Genomic DNA, 22,140 nt, shown 5'->3' on the forward strand with positions numbered 1-22,140 from the left:
GTAATTTAATTCTATTTGATTAATTAATTGAGTTCTTTTAATTTTAAGTTTTTTTTTCTTGGCTAGTTTTCAGATACAAGTAAGAAGGAACTAATATAAAAATACATAGATATATACATACATACATACGTGTATATATATATATATATATATATATATATATATATATATTGAATATTGGGAACACTCACTCAAAGTGAAAGGGAAGTGCACTTTTAATGACTTATTTATTCAAAGCAAATCATTTAGGTACTTTGAACGAATCACTTAGAAGATATTCTTAAAGCACTGTGAAGAGTTTACTCAAGTGAGTAATATAAACATTTTGAGTGAGTAGACATCACAAGCCCAGTTAGAAGAAAAAAAATCTTATAAAATTAGGGTTTGTGGATTATAAAAAAACACTAAACATATTATATATTTTAAAGAGATTTGAGAGAATAAAGGAAGTCGTTAATAGGGACTATGTAGCTAACTCTACTCCATGTATACTTAATCAATCATTTTACTCTCATGCTTAATGCTTGTTGTGACCCAACCTCTTCATGATTTTATAATCTTTAATCAAGGATGAAAAATCATTTTAAAATTATGACCTATAAAAAATATTGATAGCATTTATTACCAAGTAATTGGGGTAAACCTTATTAGTTGAATTTTAAACCTTCAATCTTAATGTGAGTCGCTTAACAAACTTTACTAAGAAATTGACATTTTCTCTGAGCAACTTATAATTTCTCACCTAAGAAATTAATATTAAAATATATTTTTTTGGTTGTTAAATTAACTCGATAATTACGGAATTTAAAAATAATTGGGAAGATATGTGTGAGTAAGACTAATGAAATCTATCCCTAATATCTTTTATTATAATTTGTCAATTATTTTTTTTCAATCTTTTTATTATTCTAAATGTTTAAAAATATATTCTTTATCTTTATTGTATTCTTCAAATAAATACATCTTTTTTTTCCTTGTCCCTAATTAGTATTAAATTTGATTAATTAGGTGTTATGCAAATCTATGTGAATTTGATACTTTAAATTTTATCCTATTTATAACCTACGATAATTGGTATACTTATCAAAATTGTATCATTATTTTATAATAAAATTTTGTTATAATTTTTAAAATTTAATAAAATAAGACATAAATTATAAATTCTTATTTTTTTAAAATGGTTGAAATTTACTAAAATAAAATTACCATAGTATTAAAATTATTGTAAAAGTAACAAGTATTAAAATATAATATTTAACAATGCTTTTAGTTAAATATAAAATTATATTTTTAAAATTTAGTACAAAAATATTATAATTAGTTAATTAATGTAACATTGTGTATTTTCTTAATTGTTATATTTTTTTAACAATAATTATGTGGTGTATGATGCTTTGAAATCTGTTGTTGTAGGACTCTAGGAGTTAAAAAAACTCTTGAATTTTTTTGTTGTTTAGAGATTTTTCTGGTTATAGATCCTATTTGACCCTAAGGAATCAAATATATAAGATTTATTTTAAGAATTAAATTTCATAAATTCAGTTCTTAAAAAAACTTAAAGAGATAAGTTAAAGAAAAATACTTTGGATATGTAAGTTTCTCTTTATCACTAAACCTTCTACTAAAAAAGTTATTTATCATAAATATAAAATATAATTTATATATTAAAATATAGTATTTTTTATAAATAATTTATTATAAATTTTAATTATATATAATAAACACCCACGTGTATTACATATGTTAAAATATTTGTTTTTTTTAAATAAATAAAAAAACCTAACAAAATGAGGTTGAAAACTGTTACTCCTCTCTACCATAATGTTGTTTGGATTTTTTTTGGACCTTTTGGCTTCGGCCTATGGCGATCACCTTCTAAACATCTCTTGGGTTGGTTTAACTACATTTGATTCACTATTTTTCTCTCTAATAAAAGGTTATAAATATTTTTCATATAAAACCTTACTGTTCAAATCAAATACTATAATTGTTCAAGTTGTTTGCCTTGTCAACTTGCGGACTACTACCTTTCAATCCTCTACCAACTAAACTTTCAATATTGGTAGCCTCTTGTTGCTTCCACAATTTTTTTTTATCAGTTTTCAGTTGGAAAAACGATTCCTTAAATTCTTTGTACAAATATTGATACAAAGATAAAATTCTCTGGTAACTTTAAATTAGGTTGAATTCAAATTGATGTCATGGCCTAATGAACTTACTAAGGAAAGAATAAAGAGTTGGTAGGATTGATCTGACTCTTAATACTTAGTATATGATTGATTATCAATCACATTTAAAAAAAGTTAAAATTAGTCAAATAATAAAAAATTTAGCCAAAATCTTATTTAATAATCAAAATAATATGTCAAGATATGATATTAAATGATAAATAATTACTTTATTAAATATTGAAATTTTCAAGTCCATAAACCCTAAAACAAGATAGATAAATTACATTTTAAAATGTTTTGACTTGTTGATCGATTGACAAAATTATCCCTAAAACATTCTCTGAATGAAAATAATTATATATTTAAACTTAAAATTACAAATTAAATTAAAACATTCATGTATTAGACACAAAACAGAAAAATAAGTAAATATTAGCTAAAATAATGAGATCAAAGGGATAGATCGGCCAGCAAAACAGAAAAATAATTAAATTAAGGCTTAAATATGTTTTTAGTCCTTTAAATTTAGGATAATATTATTTTTAATTCTCATATTTAAAATTATTATTTTTAATCTTTGTAATTTCAATAAATTTCATTTTAGTCTTTATATTCAAATTTTGTTAACAAATTTATCAAACATTATTACATAAAATCTACCTATTGGTATCTTATTAGTGAAAATATTACATTAAATCTAGTTGATATTATATAACCATCTTAATTTGTCACTTTTAAATATATTATTAGTTTTTTTTTTGCTAAGCAAAATTGAATTAAATAAGAGGAATACAAGGGGTACTTCAACCCATATACACAACATAACCAAAGTAAGTAGTGCACCTCTGACAACAGGAGGTGTTTAATGAAAATAACACAATAACTACATACCTCCTAAAATCAATTTGCAAACATCATACAATAAAAGACCTTGCACTAATAGGTGGAACAACCAAACTAGCAATCCAAAAAAAGACTATCAACTGCAAAGTGAAGCCAATCAGCATTGTCAAAAGCATTGCCGCAACTAAGTCGGAATCACACAACCAGATAGCAATAATCACCAACAAAATCACTTAATAAAAATTAAGGCATACGGCAGGGGACTCAACCCAAGAAGAAAATGAGTATGAAAAAGAATTATTTCTCGCTTTTAACCATTTTCAAGTGCGCAGTTTTACCAATTCAAGCACGTCTAAAGTAGACAGCACCTTGTCAGAAAAAATAAGAGCGTTTCTTGCTAGCCAAATACTCCAGATTACAGTCAACCAGATCACAGCCCATCTATACCTCATTTTGGAAGGACAGAGAGGCAGCCCAAGAAATTGATCAAAATGAGCAATGAAGCTATTTAACAGCACAGAAGTGAAGCCACACCATTCCAAGGAAAGCATCCAAACATGATATGCAAAATAACACTCAAAGAATAGGTGTGAAGAAGTCTCCATCCTATATTGACACCATACACAGGAACTATCTGAATTAATAAGAACATGTCGCTTAACAAGATTAAATTTTGAGGGGAATCTATCTAACAATACCCTCCAGACAAAACAAGAGACCTTATAGGGCACCAAACGACACCAAATAAACCTGTGTAATGGTATTTCAGCAAAAAGAGAATCATTGACAATAACATGATAAGCTGACTTGACAGAATACTTGCCATCTGAATCAGCTTTCCATCTCCAAGAATCATGAGTATACTCTTGAACCTGAAAACCACGAAGATCAGAAACTAATAGATCCAATTGTTCCAATTCCCACTGAAATAAAGGCCTTCTCCACCTCCAATTCCACTCAACACCACCCCCTCTACCAAAGAACATGTCTGCCACGGTTGCCTCCGAGTTGATAGTAATAGAAAAGAGCCTACCATATCAAACACAAAAAGGAGTTGTAGTACACCAAGAATCCTTCCAAAAAGAAGTGTTTCGCCCATTACCCAAAACTCTTACACACATTGTAGAAAACCAATCCCAAGAGATACCATCACACACATCAATACTCCACAGATCTAACCACCACCTGGACACACTACCCCTTCTACCTTCCAAAGTCAAGGATGGCACTCCATATAAAGATGTTAACACTTTATTCCACAACCTATCTCTCTAAACTAATAGACGCCACCTCCACTTCCCTAATAGAGCAAAATTGAAAGCTCTCAAATCTCTCAAACCTAGTCCCCCATACTATTTTTCTCGACACATATCAGCCCAAGAGACCCAAACTAATTTCCTATGTTCATCATCCCCTCCCCAAAGAAAATTTGAGAACAGAGATTCAAGATGTGAAATGATTCCTTTGGGAGCCTTGAAGAAGGAAAAAAAGTAGATCGGGATGGAGTGAAGCACGGATTTCAAGAGCACAAGCCTACCACCGAAGGACAACAATTTGCTCTTCCATTTTGATAACTTTTTTTCCACCTTCCGCACCACAGGCTGCCAGGTCGTCAAGCGAGCCGAATTAGCACCAAGTGGTAATCCTAGATAAGAGCACGGGAAAGACCCAACTTTGCAATTTAGAAACTGAGCCAAAGACTGCAACCAAACCTGGTCAACGTTAACACCCAAGAGATGACTTTTGAAGAAATTAACCTTGAGACTGGCTATTAACTCAAACAGTTGTAGAATAGCTTTAATAGCCCAACCATTACTCAGAGTTAGGAATGGCAAACATACCCGTACCCGCGGGTAATACCCGAACCCGTCCTGACTTTGATGGGGAATACCCGGTTTGACCGGGTACGAGTACGAGTATGGGTAAAACCCGATATATTAAATCGGGTATAGGTACAGGTACGTGTATGTACTTACCCGCCCCGTACCCGTACCCGTACCCGTCCCCGTTCTCATTTTTAATTTAATACTCACTTTCAATTTAATTATATTAAAAAAATTTAATATTTTTTTATGTATGATTATTTATTATAATATAAGATAAAGAAATAACTTAATTATAATTATAATATAATAAAAAAAAATTAAAAATATCTTTTTTTTAATAAAAAAATAAAAAATAAAAAATTTGACGGATACGGGTATACCTGATACCCGACGGGGACGGGGATGGGGATGAAAATCTATACCCGACGGGTATGGGGACGGGGATGAGTTTAACTCGCGGGGACGGGGAAGAGTATCATGAAATTCGTACCCGCCCCGTCCCGTTGCCATCCCTACTCAGAGTAGCATCGCCCACTAGGATAGTATCATCAGCATACTGTAGATGTGATACTGGCACTGCATCCCCACCAACCATATAGCTTGTAAACACACATTCTTGCACTGCTTTAGACATCAAAGAAGACAATCCTTCTGCAGCAATCAAATAAAGAAAAGGAGCCAGTGGGTCTCCTTGTCTCAACCCTCTACCAACTCCAAATTCACTAGATGGACTTCCATTCACAAGAACAGACACTCTAGCAGTGGCTAAACACTCTGCTATCCACCTCCTCCACAAAATTGGAAACCTCATTTTTTCCATAACAAACAAAATAAACTCCCAATTGACAGAATCATAAGCCTTCTCAAAATCAACCTTCAACATCAAGCATTATTTTTTCTTTCTTTTTGCCTCTTCTAGAATTTCGTTGGCAATCAAGACACTATCAAGAATTAGCCGTCCTTTCAAAAATGTTGATTGACTCTCAGAAATAACTTTTCCAACGACTTTCTTCATTCTATTTGCCAGTACTTTCGCTAACACCTTATACATACATCCAATTAAGAAAATAGGTCGGTATTCCTCCACTTTTTGAGGATTATCAGTTTTAGGCACAAGAACCACAAAAGAGCTATTGGAGCCTTTAACTAATTTCCCATTAGCATGAAACTCATGTAAGAAAGCCAAAAAATCAGCTTTAATATCATCCCAAAAAATCCTTGATAAAAGTGAAATTAAATCCACCAGGTCCTGGACTTTTGGATCCTTCACAATCCCACACTTCAATCTTAACTTCTTCATCAGAAAATGGCAAGATTAAGGTTGTAGCATCTTCTTCTGACAATGTTTTAAAGTTGGTACCTTGAAGTCGAGGTCTAGGATGCAAACACTCACGGAAGTGCCCTTCAAAAAAGCCTTTGACTGCCTCTTTTATTGTCGAAGGCTCATTATACCTTTCATTGGCCACCTTCAAGCTTCGAATCTCATTTTTTAACCTTCTACGATTGATACAGGCATGGAAAAATTTTGAGTTAGCATCTCCTGCTTGCAACCAATTAAGACGCGACTTTTGAAACAACAGATTATCCTTAAGAGTCAATGATGCACACAACTGAGCTCTCCATTCCTTTCTTTGTACAACTTCAACTTCTTGTAGATTAGAATTTTCACTCTTAAGATCCAGCATGTTAACAATATTCCGAGCCTCATTTTTTTCCTGTCTAAACAACCAAATGTCTCTTGATTCCACCGACGCAATCTACATTTTAAGAGCTTGAGTTTCTCCTTTAGTACAAATGCAGCCCTCCCCTCCACATTTAACTCTAAAAGGCTTTGGACCCCAATTGATATCTTCATTTTTCAACAAGATAGCACAATGATCTGACACACCTCTACTAAGGCCCCATTGTGTTGTATGTGGCCAATGAGACAACCAAGCATTTGAAACTAAGAATCTGTCTAATCTGCTCATACACTTTCCATCTGTTTTGTACCATGTATATTTTCTCCCTACTAGCGGTAAATCCACCAACTCAGCCTCAGTAATAAATTCATCAAAGCACTTCATATCATCTTCTCTCCAGTAGGAACTCACCCCTCTCCTCTCCCCCTCAACCCTTACAGCATTAAAATCACCTCCTACACACCATAAATCACCTCCACGACACCTCATCACCTCCACTAGACACCGCCACAACTCTTTTTTCCTTTGCAGATCGCAGGGAGCATATATGTTTACAAAAGAGCACTCAAGATTATTTTCCCCCCACAACCCTTTCACACCAATAAAATGATCCCCAAAAAAAGACTCAGTCATTATAAATTTTTCTTTCCGCCATAGAGATAACAACCCTCCAGACAACCCAACAGCAGGTTTAGAAACCCAATCATAATCCACTCCACCAGTTAAAGAAGCACAGAATATGTCATCAATTAATTCCTTTTTCGTTTCTTGTAAGAAAAATACATCAACCCCCTCCGAGCATAACAACTTCCTTACCTCCAACTTTTTCACCCTTCCCCCTATGCCCCTAATATTTAAAGAAGCAACTATCATTCATATTAATTCAGCACCCTAGCAGGAAACTATCAATAACCCAACATCTTATCGCTTACCTCTTCCAGCAGCCACCTGATCCCTACTTTCCATATTTTGCAATTTATATTATTAGTGACTTGAGAAATTAAAACAAGATTTTTGAAATTTATAAAATTAAAAATAATAATTTTAAATTTGAGGAACAAAAATAAATTTATCTTTAATTTGAGAGATTAAAAATTTATTTTAACCATAAATTAACGATGTAACATAACTCTTTTCATATTACTTGTAACGCAATTAAAATAAGGCAAAGTCGCGCTTTCTCGTCTAGATTAAGGTGTGAAAGCAATAGGATGCATAATAAAGGATTTTTTTTCTTCTTTTAATAGACTGAGTTTAAGAGAAAGAAAAACCAATTACATTCATATATCTAATTTGTATTTTATTTCTTTTTTCATATACATGTTTCACTTTTTTTTTTTAATTTTTTTTCCTCTACACGTTTCCAGGCTAAAATTAGGTGTACCTTCAACATTTTTTTAAAAAGAAATTTCATCATCAGATCCAGTATTCATTGGAGACGAGGGCGGCGAGGAATTCTAAACTGCTAAGAATCCTAAACTCTTAATAGAAAAATAAATTGCAACAATAAATGACATAAATTGGTGGGACACCCTGAATAGCTTTTTGTAGAACTATGTTTATGTTCTGTGTCTACAAATGTCAAGAAATCTTCAATAACGCATGAAGAGAAGAAAGAGGAGAGGGTCTGCTGCTCCTCTCTCTCTCTTACGACTACACAGTTCAACCAATATTTGGTCAACTTTCAATATTCACCTATGGCCAAATTATTGTTTTTGACTATTTAAGACCTTTAAACGAGTAAACTATACTTTTTCCATAAAAGTTTATATACTTAATTTTATCAACCTAGATGATTCGTTAATTAAGCTATTAGTCTATGGCTATTTTATTTTATAGTTATAATGATCAAAGTCTATAACATAAGCGACCGAAATATAATGTGATTAATAGTTAATCACAAATCATTCAGGAACTAGTGAGTCAAATTAATAATTTGTTTAACCTAATATTATTTTAGTGATGGCTATAATATGTCTACAAATAAATATAAAATAAAATCACGTGCATACTTTTATAATAACACATTATATATGTATAGTAAACACAAAACATTAAAAACTTAGTCTACCAATAGTATTATGAGACGTGAATCATGGCCATGAAACAATTAAGCTTGTTCCGGCCACAAGGTGCACTAGGGTTTTTTCCTAGGTCAAGCCTCAAAGTCAGAGCATTCAAAAGTGTAATCTGCCGTCTCAATTCTAGGGTTTTGGGTCTTATAGTTTCCTGTCCGTGGGCCTTACGGGCCCCGGGAATGTAAGGATCTCTTTAGCCGTTCCAATTTGGAAATACTTGGTGAGTGAAGGTGAAACTTCTCCATTGCTGAGTGTCCAATCGGATAATGACCGAGTAGGCCTTTATGGGTGAGTGAGATCAGTATCTGGTTGACGTGGCCCAAATTGGTTATATGTCGATTGACTCTAAGAGGGTGAGTCGGCCAAGGTTACAGTCGGGTGATCAAATGAGGGGAGATCAGGTCGTGAATCGGCCTGGGCAGTGTACGGGTTTATAGTCGACCTCACATGCATAATAGCCCTTATAGTTCGCAATACCAATCGGCCTACGGCCGAGTCGATAATATCAATCGGCATACAGCCGAGACGGTCCACTTGCCCTCCAGCCTTGAAAAGGCTTAAGGTGTAGTCCTTATAGTCGGTGATACCAATCGGCCTACGACCGAGACGGTCCAAAGCTGATGCTATTAAATTAATTAATCACAAAAATAATAAATAAATAAAAACTTTACCTCAACGGTCATATATTGGTGCACTTTATATATTTCCATGAGAATAGTTGGAGGAACTTAACTCCTTCAACCGGTCAAACCACTACTTCACATCATAAAATAACTCACAAACCTGTCTGCAATTCGTTTGCTGCATCTTACCATTACAAAGAGTCTTAATTGCATCAGCGGTGAGTGATGACGAACATGCAAGGATAAGAACTAGTGAACAGTTTTGTTATTCAATATCATGCAGTTCGGTCAACAACCATCATTCATGGTCATTACCCACTAGATTATCTTCAACCAAACACTAACTAATCTATATAGTTCTATTTTTCTTTATTTCACTATCTTCGAATTTATTTATTTTTTCAAATTTTTAAAAAATAAATTTTAAATAGATGTCACATTAATTTTTTAATATGATATTAATTATCTCTTTTTCTATTTATATCTATGATAATATTACTTAAAAAGTAGTTAATGTATTACATTATTTATAAAAATTTTAATCATAAGATTAATTCATAAAATTATTATTTTCTTATATTTATTTACTAAACTTTCTAAATTTTTATGTAAAATAATTAAGGACAACATTTATTAATTTGTTATAAAAATATGCAAAAACAGTCGATGACACAGATTTCATACTAGTTTATTATAAGATGAAGAAAGTATATACCTCTTTCATTCCGTAATAAATGTCGCATTGAAAGATTTAAAAAAAAAAAAAAGTGTTATTCTATTTTCTTTTCAATATAATATTAATTATCTATTTTTCATCTATATCTCTAATAATATTATATAAAAAGGTTCTTGTGGTACATATTTTTGATAAAGAAAATTAATCCTAAGATTAATTTTGTAAAATTTTATTTATTATTTTTTAATATGTTTAAAAGAATCTAAGACGATTGGAAGTATTTTTCTTTAGTACATAAAATGCAAACATACATTTACTCTTGATTGACCTAATCAACGAAGGAAATACCTATACACAAATCATAATTTTAATAAGTTTGTTGACTTATACTTTAAAAGTTATATTTAGAAATACTTTTAATTTGGTAATATTGTAAAAATGTTTTGACTAACTACGCAAGAAAATTAAATCCATTTTATAATGCGCTCTAAATGATGTAAAAGGCGACATACAGGTGCGTGCTTAACTGCCAAACGGTGAATCCTTTTACTTTTAGTAGAATCCTCGCGAGTTGCGTAAATGAGAAGAAATCCCGTTTAATTTTTCTTTTACTCTTCTGATTATTTTTATTTTTGAATATTTCTGAGATAGTTCCTTTGTATGACTTCGTTCCTTTTTCCTATATCTATATATATATATTGGTTCGTAAGGCTTGTTCATTATTTTGTTCTTCATAGAGAAACAGGGTCATTCTTTCTTCTAGAGCATTAAACCCCATCATCCATTTTCCAGCTTTATAAGCCTCGACTAGTTCATTTTCCTTAGCGGTTACGGACACCACAATTCCGAAGCAAAAGCGGTTTGAAGTATCTGCTGTCTCTGACTCTGTCAAACGTGGGACTCAACCCAGGCGCAGGTTTATTTTGGATTCTCATAAAACAACAGGTAAATGCCGAACGATTTTTCCCGTGTTTTTTATTTTCTTAAAGAAAAAGAAAGACATTGTGTCACGCAACTGTTAATGCCCCAACACACAACCAAAGCTTTTAACGGTTCAGAATTCTCATGTGTTGCTTGATTTGGTTTCAGAGTTTCACTAGGGATCAGAAATGTTGGGGGATTTCATCACTCGATGTCTTATGTAAGTTTAAGCTTTTATGATCCTTCTCTTCATCTTCGATTTATTATGCTGTTCAACGTTCTTATATCATCTTGGATTTCAGACTTCTTCTGGGGTATGCGTATCCCGGATTTGAATGCTACAAAACTGTGGAGAAAAACAGGGGTGACAACGAGGAACTTCGCTTCTGGTGTCAATACTGGTATGAGAATCCATCTTCTGGTCTCCTATTTGGCTTTGGATTGTATGATTATTAAAATTATAATTTCGGTCATAATGATTACATTTTAATTTTGAAGATGTGGAGTGATGGAGAAGAAATGAGCATAGATCTTAATAAGGATTAGGAATTAAAAAATAAGTGCTGGAGTTTTTTCCAAGCAAGGGATCTTCTTTAGGAATATGCAAAGGAAGGTCAATACCTTGAAAGGTGGAGCAAACAGAGAAAAGAACCATGTGCATCTTTATGAACATGAGTAATATTTTAAGCCAAGTACCTGTAGTATAGATAGTATGATACTGTGTTCGGTGTATGTATTTATCCCATCAGAAAGTTTAATGGATGCCCCTTTTATTACAAATGGAGTTATGAATTACACAAAGTGGAATTCAAAGGGAAAAAAAATGTAGGGTGAGGATGATATATTACCGCTTATTTATGCTGAACTTGAGCTTTTGGAAAATTCATAGGGAAGTTGGGGGGGTAGATATCTTTTCGAGTGATACCTTGTCAAATTTTATGTTAAAATATTATATTATTGTTCGATTATGTGGTAGTGCCTCTGAATCATGTTTTTGTGCGTCATATATTGCAGGATCATTGTAGCACTTTTCACAGTAGTGGAGAATTTCGCGGATGTAGTTATTGGATGGTGAGTGCTTGTTCTTAATTTTAACCATTTGTATATCGCTGAAATTGATTTAGATTTTGTGTGTGATTGATTTTGATTGGTCCAATAAATTAACGCGGAACGTTTATTTAGGCTGCCCATGTACGGAGAGTTGAAGCTTGCACTCTTTATCTACTTGTGGTATCCCAAGACTAAGGTAAGAATACATAAAAGCTTGCACTCATCCTCTTTTGCTCTTTTTAACACTCTTTTGTTGCTTTCAATTTCTTTTAGTTTACTAGGAGATTATTAGGATTTGCGTGTAAGTCTTGGTTCATGAGTTTGGAAAGGTTACTAGAATTTGCGTGTGAGTCATGTTTCAAGAAGTGTGAAAGAGTGAGTGAGAAGGATTTAGTTTGAGCCACATTTTTGTTCAAACTTTCTTCAAGTTTGGACTCGTGGTCTTCTTACTTGCTATATTTGATTTTATTTGTTTTTAGCCTTCAATTTGGAACTTGTTCTCCAAGAAAGGTGAAAGACATGTTTGATTTCCAATTGGATGATATTAGAAATGTTGCTTAATGCAGGGGACGGGATATGTTTATAATGCTGTGTTGCGGCCTTATGTGTCAAGCCATGAAAATGACATTGAGAAAAAGTTCCGAGAGTGGCGAGCCAGGGCATGGGATTTAGCCATCTTTTACTGGCAAAACTGCACAGAGTTGGGGCAAAATGCAACATTCCAGGTTTTCGACTACTTGGCTGCACAGTCCAAAAAATTTTCTAGCAAATCCTTTAGTAAGGTGAATTTCCCTTTTCCATAGTAACATCCTAACTTCAGAACCATTCTTATATTGACTATTACATCGATGTTAATAAACTAAGTTGCGATGCTCAAGGCTACTGTTATAGTTTCCAAAATACGTGGCATGGAACTCTCTAATCACCTAGCACCAATAAATAGTGAACAAAAATTAATCACTCCGAATAGACAGCAATGATGCATTGATTGACGACAAATTCACAAGTGCAACAAAATTGTTCTCCATTTAGTAAATTACATATATCTCTACAGCTAGCAGTAGTACTGTTACTGAAAGATGGTGTTACATTGCAGAAAAAAGACGAGCTTGGTCCAACTCCAAGTGCCCCACCATTGTCTTCACTTCGAGCCTCTTTATTTGATAACGAAAACGAATTCCCAGGCCGCAAGAACAAGAAGTGGAACTGATGGGAACTGGAACCAGATCACGAGGCGCTTTAAATAAAGCAAATTTCACTACAGAAGTGTAGCATAACATTCTTGTACATTCTTACGTCAACCCCATTAGTCTTATTCTTCTTGTAATATAAAGAATGCTTTGTTTTTTGTCCCCCTTACTTTTGAAACACTTTAATCGATTATTCATTCATTTATTCATTCATTCCTACTTTGAGCTTGAGGCCACAACAATTAAGAGGCAAACGCAAAGGTATAAAAAAGAAAAAGAAAATACGAGGTACATAGCATACTAAGGAACAGCATAGCATATCGAACACAAAGTGAAGGACTTGCAGGGACTATTATTATAAATATAGTTGTGGATTGTCAAGAATAGCATCGCGTGCACACGTGGAGCCTGACCGCGTGGAACAATCGACGGAAAAATTGGGTAACAACGGGAACGAGGTGGTGGCAGAGGAAGCCGAGGAAGGCGGCGGAGAGGCGGCGGAGGAAGTGGGGGGTGGAGGAGTCGCCGGAGGAAGCGGACATGGGCTGGAGGTAGGCCCAGGCTGCCTGCTTGACGAGGCGGTTGCGGATGGAAATCTCTTGGCCGGAGTAGGCGGAGGCGGTGGGGGAGTAGACGGCGGCGTTGGGCGGAGGGAGGATGTCTCTGAGGGACGTGTAGGAGGCGGAGGAAGGGGGTTTCAAGGAGACCAGCTCCAGGCTCGTCGTGCGCAGTGGTGGCGTTGCGGGGAGGTAGAGTTTGTTCGCCGATTGAGCGGTGATGGAGTTACGGCGGCGGAGGGGCGGCGTCTCTGGCGGCACGTCGGTGGTGGACTCTGACATGTTGTCACTCGTGGTGGACTAGTAGCGAGAAACACGCGGTGGAAAAACAAACTTGGACCAGTGAAAGAAACAACACGCGATTCAATGTGCACCAAAAAATTTAATAAAACAAATTACAAACTATCAATCATTATTGCAATTATCCTGATGATTTATAAACATAATTAATTAAAAAACTAAAAATAAAATATTTGCTTAAAAAATATACCTTAAGATTTTTAAAAAATCAAATATATCTATGACATCTAGAGACCTTTTTTCAGTTTTTTTTAATTATAAATTTATAACAAATTTATTTAAAAACTAGTAAAAAAGGCACTCTATGCTTCCTTAAAAAAATAAAAATAGATAGTTATATTTAAGTGGGTTGACAGTTTTTTTCTTTCAGTAAAAATAAATAAATAAGCAGTTTTTTTTAATGCATACCTTTTTTTTATTTTTATTTTACCTCGATTAGAAATTAGAATATAAAATAGGGGTAGAATGACGTGGAAAAAAATGTCTCTTTTATATATTATTTTACATAACAACCAAATTTTCTATTTATTTAAAAAATTATAAATAAATAAAATTTATTTTAAAAAGTAAAAAAAAATGTACATGATTAAAAAAAATATCATTTACAAAATTAAAATATAACAGATTTTCTTAAAAAATTACAGAAAATTTTAAATTAGCCAATAGTAATTTAAAAAAAACTCAATAAAGAAATATAACAAATATTTTAAAAATAAAGATACTAATATTTAAATTTTTAAAACCCATATCATTATAGTCTATAATAACATAAAAATAAAAAATAAGTTACTATATATTATAATGAGATTTTTTTTGTATGATTTCATTATTCGTAATGTCGATTTAAAAGTTATTGGAGTCAATAACCATCTAATTGGTGTCACTATTGATTCTAACAATTTTTAAATAGCATTACATAAAACTCTAACGTTATATTTAGTGAAAATAAATTTAAGACAAAAATATTTACACATATTTCGAGTATTACTATGATCTATATCAATACCACCTGTTAAGAACTCTAAAGAGATAATTTATTTAAAATAGTTCCATTCTTATAATATATTTTTAAAATTAATCCACAATGGGTAACAAACCCCGAGTTGAACCAATGCGACTCAACTCTCCGGTGTTATTGTTATTTGCTGATGAATCTTTCTGGTCGATTGGCTTTGGCTGTAAAAAATTATTAGGAAACTTATTGAATAAAATTAATTGAAATGTATTCTGCTTTATTAAAATGTTTGAAATAGTACTACTTTATTATTGTTCGATCCCATTTTATTTAATAAAGGCACAAAATTTAAAACCATTAATATTTTAAATAGCATAATTAAATGTTTTGATGGAATCTCTAAATGGACAAAATTACATAACTCGAGATATTTGACCTAAAACCAAACTACCCTCAAAAGTAGAAATTAGATACTATATGATACACATATAATAATAATAATAATAATAATAATAATAATAATAATAATAATAATAATAATAATAATAATAATGTTCATTCGCTATGTTCTGGTTAATGAACGAGTTAACGTTTAATTTTTCAACAAAGAAAAATAAAATAATTTTTTTATCGTGTGGGTGCTATAAGTAAATATTAGTTGCGACTAAGAATTTGATGGCAGTGAATAATAATAATAATAATAATAATAATAATAATAATAATAATAATAATAATATATATATATATATATATATATATATATATATATATATATATATATGAAGAGAGAGATCATTTTATTTCAAGAATAAATCTATTTAAATTTATTTCGTTCAATAACTCATGTTCTATATCAAATTTTAACGATTCAATCGTTTAATTTAAAGTTCTTAATGCATAAATCAAATCTGCAAATTTTTAAAAAATTTGAGAATTATTTAATATTTCATTTCATTAATTCAAATTTATGTATAAAATAATTTTATGATTAACCTCCATTTCTCTCAACAGCTTTCTTGTTAAGGCTTCCGTAAGTTTCACCTCCTTCCACTTATTGTTCTTTATCTTCAAACTAGTTCCTATTTCTTCATGCTACTTGTTTGTCTTAAAAGAGTGAACTTCCACTAGTTGGGAACACAACACCGGATTTTGAAGCAGAGGCTGTTTTCGATCAGGAGTTTATCAAGGTATTTAATTTATTATACAATGGCGTTTCGAAATTTTTGTTTTGACCAATTATTTTGACTGAAAAATTGTCTTTTCAGGTCAAACTACACAAATATATTGGAAAAAAAATATGTTGTCCTCTTTTTCTACCCTTTGGACTTCACATTTGTTTGTCTGACAGGTTAGTTTAAACTATGGTCTGATTGAGATTGTTGGGGACGTTAAATTTTCCTTTTTTAACCCTAATATTATTCTTGTACAGAAATCACTGCTTTCAGCGATCGACATGCAGAGTTTGAGGAACTAGATGCAGAGATATTGGGTGTTTCAGTTGACAGTGTGGTGAGTTTGTTTTGATCCTTCTTTTCAATTATTTCATCAGCTACTGTCTCTTATATATTTTTTTCCTCGTACTATTTTTTGTATGACATTGTTTAGTCCATGTAACTGACTGCAACAATAGGGGATAAGGCTTTGGTTTTTGTGTTTGTATCCCTTTAAATTGCACTTCTAAAGTTTGATTTTTGATTAGTGGTGTTATTGTTATCATTGTAGTTTTCGCATCTTGCATGGGTTCAAACTGATAGAAAGTCAGGTGGTCTTGGCGACTTGAAGTATCCTTTGATTTCTGATATCAGCAAATCCATCTCGAAATCTTTTGGTGTTCTTATTCCTGATCAGGTATTTTGAATCGTGGCCTAAACTATGGTTATTCATTTTCCTTTCCTATCAACCCCAATGTGTTTTGCACTTTAGTTTCAATGTGTTCTTTGGATATGAAATGTAGGATGCTGTCTAGGTAATACCTTTAGCATTGTGTCAAGTAGTGAAATTATTACTGTGAAAATATTGCTTTTCATTCGTCTTTTTTGGGCACTTGTCACACCAGTTCCAAATGTTTCCAATGATTTAGGGGATTGCGTTGAGAGGATTGTTTATTATTGACAAGGATGGGGTTATTCAGCATTCTACCATTAACAACCTGGCAATTGGTAGAAGTGTTGATGAGACAAAGAGAACACTCCAGGTAATTATACTTCTAATTAGGACAACACCAGGATTGAACACTTTTTAGTATATCTCCCAACTTTTTGTATATTTTTTTTACCCTTGTATAATTTATATAAATTCTTTGCCTCCATTAAGGTGCATTGGTTTTTCAGGCCTTGCAGTACGTGCAGGAGAACCCAGATGAAGTTTGCCCTGCTGGATGGAAGCCTGGTGAGAAGTCTATGAAGCCGGACCCTAAACTTAGCAAGGAGTACTTTGCTGCGGTGTAGGGAGGATAATAGTTAAGAGTAGCAATTGCTCATTTGTATCGAGTAATGGTGTAAAAGGATTTTGTTTTATGCAATGGGAATTTTTTAAAATTAACTATTGGTGACAGGGTTTGGTTAATGATTATAAATGCTTACTGTCTTTCCATGATTTTAAAATGAGTAATGTATTAATACTTGGGATGGGAGAACATAATTGATTTTAGGTTTAAATATAATCTTAGTTTATAAAGTTTAGGGTAAGTTTGTTTTTATTTCAATAAATTTAAATTTGACTTTTTAATTCTTATAATTTTTAAAAAATTGTTTTAGTTATTATATTTTTTTTATTTAAAAAAAGTCAAATATTATTACACAAAACTTACCTATTAGTATTTTTGTTAATGAAAATATAACATTAAATTATTAATTGATGTTACATAATTATCTCAATTTATTATTTTTAGATGTGTTATTAGTGATTTGAGAGATTTTTAAAAGTTATATGACTAAAAAGTAGTTTTAAATTTGATGAATAAAAATATTTATTTTTTATTTGAGAAATTAAAAAATATTTAAGCCAATTAACCAAATATGAAAATATGTTATTTAATAATTAAATCCTAACTTTTGTGAATCTAACAAAATCAAAAAGAAGGAAGACGTTTATTTATTTAATATATGTTAAGCTTTTAAATGAAATTATTTAGATATTCGATGAAGTACAGTCTCATTAATAAAAAAAAAAAAATGTAAGAACATGAGAATTGAACATATACTTTAGCAATAACGTTATATGTGAATCATATCTGTTTATTAAAAAGAATACATGTGTTATTTTAGTTGAAAAACATGTTATACTTTTGAGTTTTTAGGATGTATATTTAATTTTAATTTGGGGAGCATTGGGTGGTAATTGGTGAGTGTGTACTTGTCTATCCATCCATCCAAATCCGATTCTCAATATCCACTATTGTGTAAGTGTGACATTCCCTGCGACTCTTTGCTTAGAAACTCAGGCAATTGAACATCTATCTTCCAAAGTTGGGTTTATAAGGCAAGCAAAAGAAGAGGCGCTGATTGAAGAAGGAGTATGTCCCTACTCCAGAAGAGCCTGTGGTGTGGCTTTGACATCATCATCAACCATAATGTACGCTCACTCAACCCATCACTATGCGGCATCCCCAATTACCATCTCCCAAAACTGCCATCCCCCCATTCTCCACTTCAATCAACCACACCTGGCAAAGCACGGAGGACATTCAAACCTTTCTCAGCGGCTCTTCCCGTTCCGCCGCCGCTCGACCTCACAGAAAACAACGTCAGACAGGTTTTGAACGATGCTCGACAGGAACTGGGTCAGATCTTCGACACTTCCGTTGGTATCACAGGTTAGGCAAGCGTCATGTACTTATGTTGTTTGGTGGTTTAAGGTGTAATTTTAACACTATACCAGTAATGGGGGTTACATAATCTAATTTCAGGAGTGGTTGAACTAGCTGATTTGGATGGCCCTTTTGTTAAAATTAGCTTAAAGGGTCGGTTTTGGCACGAGCGTTCCATGGTTCTTGCCAGAGTCGGTAATTATCTCAAACAGAGGATTCCTGTAAGTCTCTTTTTGCTTCTTTTCTTTTTCTATAAGCCAAATATATCCACTTATAATTATAATTTTTTTTTAATTCACGCTGTATCCCATAGCTTACAGTCAAGACTAAGAATTTTTAATGCTTTGGTTTCAGGAGATTTTGGAGGTTGAGATAGAAGACGAGAAACAATTGGATGACAGTCCTGAGAATTTTTAAGGTACCGTGCACGGCTTGCTGCTCTCTAGTCTTTTGTTTTAGTTGGTCGTTGACTATCCGATTCCCTAGATAAGAAAATTTTAGTGTGAGTGAGAAACTGTTGAGAAATAATGACTATGGGAATATCTGTGTAATTGTACTATCTTTGTTACATGTCATGGTTACTTACACACGAAACTTCTCATATAATTCTCCTCCGTATCACCCATTTCTATTTCGTCTTTGGGATACTACCTTGTTGGTGTCATTGATACTCACTAAACAACACTAACTCTTATAGGGAAAATTACGACTGGAATTGTTCGTATCTCCATCATTTGCAAGAATATTTTGGTTTTTCCCTTTTGTCCAATTTGAGATTTCAGTGATGAAGAATAAGGTGGTTTGGTAGATAAACAGGAAAACAATATTGCTTAGAATTTGTTTTTCATTGGTTTTAGTAACATCATGTGATTTATATAGTTGACTCCCCTTAGCAAGATAAGGTTATTGTTGTTGTTGGTAAATAAATCGGGGGAGAGCTTAGATTTTAGAGGAGCTCTGGCCTTATTTTCTTAATTACGAACTGCCGGCACTCAAATGTTGGATTACAAAACTGCAATGTCTGCTTATTCTTTATATTGTTTTACATTGCTTTAAGCTGTCTTTAAATCTGTGACTAAAATTTCTTACACTTTGTTATACTCATTCCTCTACTACTAGTTGGGTGATTCTAAGATTATTACCACTGCCAGTTGAAACACAAGGAATGGGATAAGTGAACCCGTTCAAGAATTGCTTGCATTCAACTGAGAAAATAAATCTGATACCCTTAGATTTTGTAGAACTAACCATAACTAAAAGGCTTTTGTTTCAGTGGTCTATGATTTTTGTATTGTTCGATTAACTTAATTTTGGTTTCTCAGGATATCCCCATGCCATGCCTTTTTTGCCTGAGATTAATCATTTGACATGGAACGATACAGTTTGATTAAGGATTATTAAAACTAACTTGATTGAGTGACTAACACATGACTAATTACGTTGTAATACTCCCTCAAGGTGAGAAGTACAAATCAAGGATAACCAAATTGGAAAATAAGGTTTGAAAATGACTAATGAGCTATTGGTAATGGCTTAGTTAACAAATAAGCAATCTAATGGGAAGATTTGACATGATCCAGTTTCAATTTTAAGAATTGGACTCAGAGCATGTTCAGATTAGATTTAGAATAGTATTTAAGAGTTTTTTTAACCAAAAATTATTTTTATTTTTAGTGGAGAAATTTTTATAAGTCCTTATAAATTGTATCCAAAGAGGCTCTCATTCTCTTATAAAATGGATGTCAATGTTGATGGTGCTTGGATGTCTTTTGATGAGCAAGGTTTGAAGCCAAATGAATAGTTGTCTGCTTGTCATAGAAAATCATGGTAGAAGAAATGAAAATCTCAAAAGTGTCAGAGAAGAGGTTGAAGCCACAGAACTTCACTAACAATAGCCGCAAGCGCTCTATACTCTGCCTCTGCAAATGATCTCGAAACAATAACCTGTCTTTTTCAATACTACATAATAGACTAAATTTATGTTAGGCCATATTTGATATACAAAACAATAGCTCCATTTTTTTATATCTCAGTTTTTGAACTGCATTATATCTAATGTTGAAGTTGTTGTCATTAACTTCAAAGAAAAAGAAGATAATGAATCTCATACTAATTATAGCAAAATACTACTTAAATGTCGATTCTCATAAACTGTTATTATAATTACAAACCAGGTAACATCTTGCAAAAATTACTTTAATTTTAAATAACTAACATACTAATAACTATTTAATCCTCGAGCGTTGCAGTATTCATACAAACCGGAGCAAGGCATGTTGCTGATGGCTGATGCAACGTGTGATATCCTTTTAATCTCAAGGTTTTGTGACACATGATTTAAAACTTCCCTCTAAACTATTAAAGTTGAATAAAATTTAAATTATTTCAAGGATTGACTCAAGTGACATTTTTGACAATTCAATTATTAGTACGTACTCCGTATGAGTTATGAGCTTTGTTGTGAAAGCACTAGAATCTTGAAATCTTATAGAAATAACAAAAACTCTATACCAAAAGAATTGTGCAATTATGAGTGTTTTTGTTTTAATTGTGGCGGGAGATGCATAGGGGCATGAAGCCACCCTTATTTGTTGGGCCCAAAAGTAAATAATAAATAACTGAAAAAATTAAATACTCGTAAATCTACTTTTTCTCTTGATTAATTCTTGTCTGTGTTTGGGTGAGATAAATTTTTTATAAGTTAAATTTGTTTAATTAATTAAGGGTAATGGATGTTGTAGGGTTAATATATGTAATTGACTCATTGACTTTGAACTCATAACTTGATTTTGAAAATTATTGTTGTTTTAAATGGTTTCTCTATCATTTTCCAATTAAAAACTTTGATGACTCTACTTTTTTAAACTTATGCTAATTAAGTTTTTGCTGTCTGTTTCCACCACTTCCCAACTTCTCGATATTTTAACCAAGCCATTAGATCCTCAATATTTTCTTTCACTCTTAACATTGAGAGTGTTCAACATCTACTCTCCAACTTGAGAGAGTATCACTAAATCATAACGTGATTACGCATGAAAAACAACAATTAGTTTGTTATGATGGTCAGTTAACCAATTAAACTGTTGGTTATTGAGACCTGTTGGTTATTGAGACCTGGTTATGGTCAGCTATTATTCACTTCATGCATATATTAAGCTTATCTTCTGATTTCCAGTATTATAGAAATCGTTTTAAATGCCAGGCAAATAAAAATGTGAATAAAAGTTATAAACTATCTAAAAAATGAAGTACAAGTAGAATTGACATGTACCTAAATCTTTTACAAATTCGTGTAGTCTAATAAACAGTCTGGACATTTTGATTTGCTTTGAGAATACCTTCTTATAACAAATGAACTCCTGGTTATGGAGAATTATGTCCAATGGTTATACAACTAAAAAGCATATCCAAATATAAGAATAAAATAATTAAATATAACCGCTGATTATTATTTTCAATC

General features: G+C 32.3%; 5 protein-coding genes across 8 annotated transcripts; 3 read left to right on the forward strand and 2 right to left on the reverse strand.

Moving 5' to 3' along the window:
• Window positions 1-6,597: 6,597 nt before the first annotated feature.
• Window positions 6,598-7,488, reverse strand: LOC145958772 (uncharacterized). Its single transcript, XM_083076313.1, has 2 exons — window positions 7,455-7,488; window positions 6,598-7,388 (listed from the first exon to the last, which is right to left on the reverse strand). Exons 1-2 carry the CDS (start codon window positions 7,486-7,488, stop codon window positions 6,598-6,600), a joined length of 825 nt encoding a protein of 274 aa, XP_082932439.1.
• A 3,104-nt stretch (window positions 7,489-10,592) lies between these two features.
• Window positions 10,593-13,269, forward strand: LOC109814001 (putative HVA22-like protein g). The gene is made up of 7 exons (XM_020378315.3): window positions 10,593-10,844; window positions 10,989-11,040; window positions 11,123-11,221; window positions 11,835-11,891; window positions 12,003-12,066; window positions 12,437-12,652; window positions 12,967-13,269. The coding sequence occupies exons 2-7, from the start codon at window positions 11,009-11,011 to the stop codon at window positions 13,078-13,080; spliced, it is 582 nt and encodes a 193-aa protein (XP_020233904.1). The 5' UTR covers window positions 10,593-10,844; window positions 10,989-11,008; the 3' UTR covers window positions 13,081-13,269.
• Window positions 12,824-14,000, reverse strand: LOC109814002 (uncharacterized). Its single transcript, XM_020378316.3, has one exon. It carries the CDS (start codon window positions 13,897-13,899, stop codon window positions 13,438-13,440), a length of 462 nt encoding a protein of 153 aa, XP_020233905.2. The 5' UTR covers window positions 13,900-14,000; the 3' UTR covers window positions 12,824-13,437.
• A 1,001-nt stretch (window positions 14,001-15,001) lies between these two features.
• Window positions 15,002-17,623, forward strand: LOC109813972 (2-Cys peroxiredoxin BAS1, chloroplastic). Its single transcript, XM_083076314.1, is given in 9 exon segments — window positions 15,002-15,078; window positions 15,884-15,902; window positions 15,985-16,059; window positions 16,138-16,161; window positions 16,163-16,220; window positions 16,302-16,381; window positions 16,595-16,720; window positions 16,953-17,066; window positions 17,203-17,623. Coding segments are annotated over 9 exon segments (690 nt in total). The 3' UTR covers window positions 17,320-17,623.
• A 580-nt stretch (window positions 17,624-18,203) lies between these two features.
• On the forward strand, window positions 18,204-21,081 carry LOC109813982 (uncharacterized). Of its 4 annotated transcripts, none has more exons than XM_020378289.3 (4): window positions 18,204-18,686; window positions 18,780-18,901; window positions 19,035-19,098; window positions 20,930-21,081. In XM_020378289.3, the coding sequence occupies exons 1-3, from the start codon at window positions 18,389-18,391 to the stop codon at window positions 19,095-19,097; spliced, it is 483 nt and encodes a 160-aa protein (XP_020233878.1). In that variant the 5' UTR covers window positions 18,204-18,388; the 3' UTR covers window position 19,098; window positions 20,930-21,081. The 4 variants fall into 4 exon arrangements, with proteins under 4 accessions (XP_020233878.1, XP_082933796.1, XP_082933797.1 ...); XM_083077670.1 differs by lacking the exon at window positions 20,930-21,081 and adding an exon at window positions 20,462-20,821; XM_083077671.1 differs by lacking the exon at window positions 20,930-21,081 and adding an exon at window positions 20,499-20,821.
• The last annotated feature ends 1,059 nt before the right edge of the window (window positions 21,082-22,140 follow it).

The sequence above is a fragment of the Cajanus cajan genome, chromosome 6, assembly GCF_000230855.2.
Source record: "Cajanus cajan strain Asha chromosome 6, NIPB_CcT2T_4, whole genome shotgun sequence".
NCBI lineage: Eukaryota > Viridiplantae > Streptophyta > Magnoliopsida > Fabales > Fabaceae > Cajanus > Cajanus cajan.

Excerpts from the sequence above, each read along its gene's own strand:
- LOC145958772 (XM_083076313.1), bottom strand. The coding sequence starts at position 7,488 with ATGGAAAGTAGGGATCAGGTGGCTGCTGGAAGAG. Across the intron at positions 7,389-7,454 it reads TCAGGTGGCTGCTGGAAGAG|TTGCTTCTTTAAATATTAGG; the intron begins GTAAGCGATAAG and ends TATGAATGATAG.
- LOC109814001 (XM_020378315.3), top strand. The coding sequence starts at position 11,009 with ATGTTGGGGGATTTCATCACTCGATGTCTTAT. Across the intron at positions 11,222-11,834 it reads CGCTTCTGGTGTCAATACTG|GATCATTGTAGCACTTTTCA; the intron begins GTATGAGAATCC and ends CATATATTGCAG. Across the intron at positions 11,892-12,002 it reads GCGGATGTAGTTATTGGATG|GCTGCCCATGTACGGAGAGT; the intron begins GTGAGTGCTTGT and ends ACGTTTATTTAG.
- LOC109814002 (XM_020378316.3), bottom strand. The coding sequence starts at position 13,899 with ATGTCAGAGTCCACCACCGACGTGCCGCCAGAGACGCCGCCCCTCCGC.
- LOC109813982 (XM_020378289.3), top strand. The coding sequence starts at position 18,389 with ATGTCCCTACTCCAGAAGAGCCTGTGGTGTGGCTTTGACATCATCATC. Across the intron at positions 18,687-18,779 it reads CACTTCCGTTGGTATCACAG|GAGTGGTTGAACTAGCTGAT; the intron begins GTTAGGCAAGCG and ends ATCTAATTTCAG. Across the intron at positions 18,902-19,034 it reads ATCTCAAACAGAGGATTCCT|GAGATTTTGGAGGTTGAGAT; the intron begins GTAAGTCTCTTT and ends CTTTGGTTTCAG.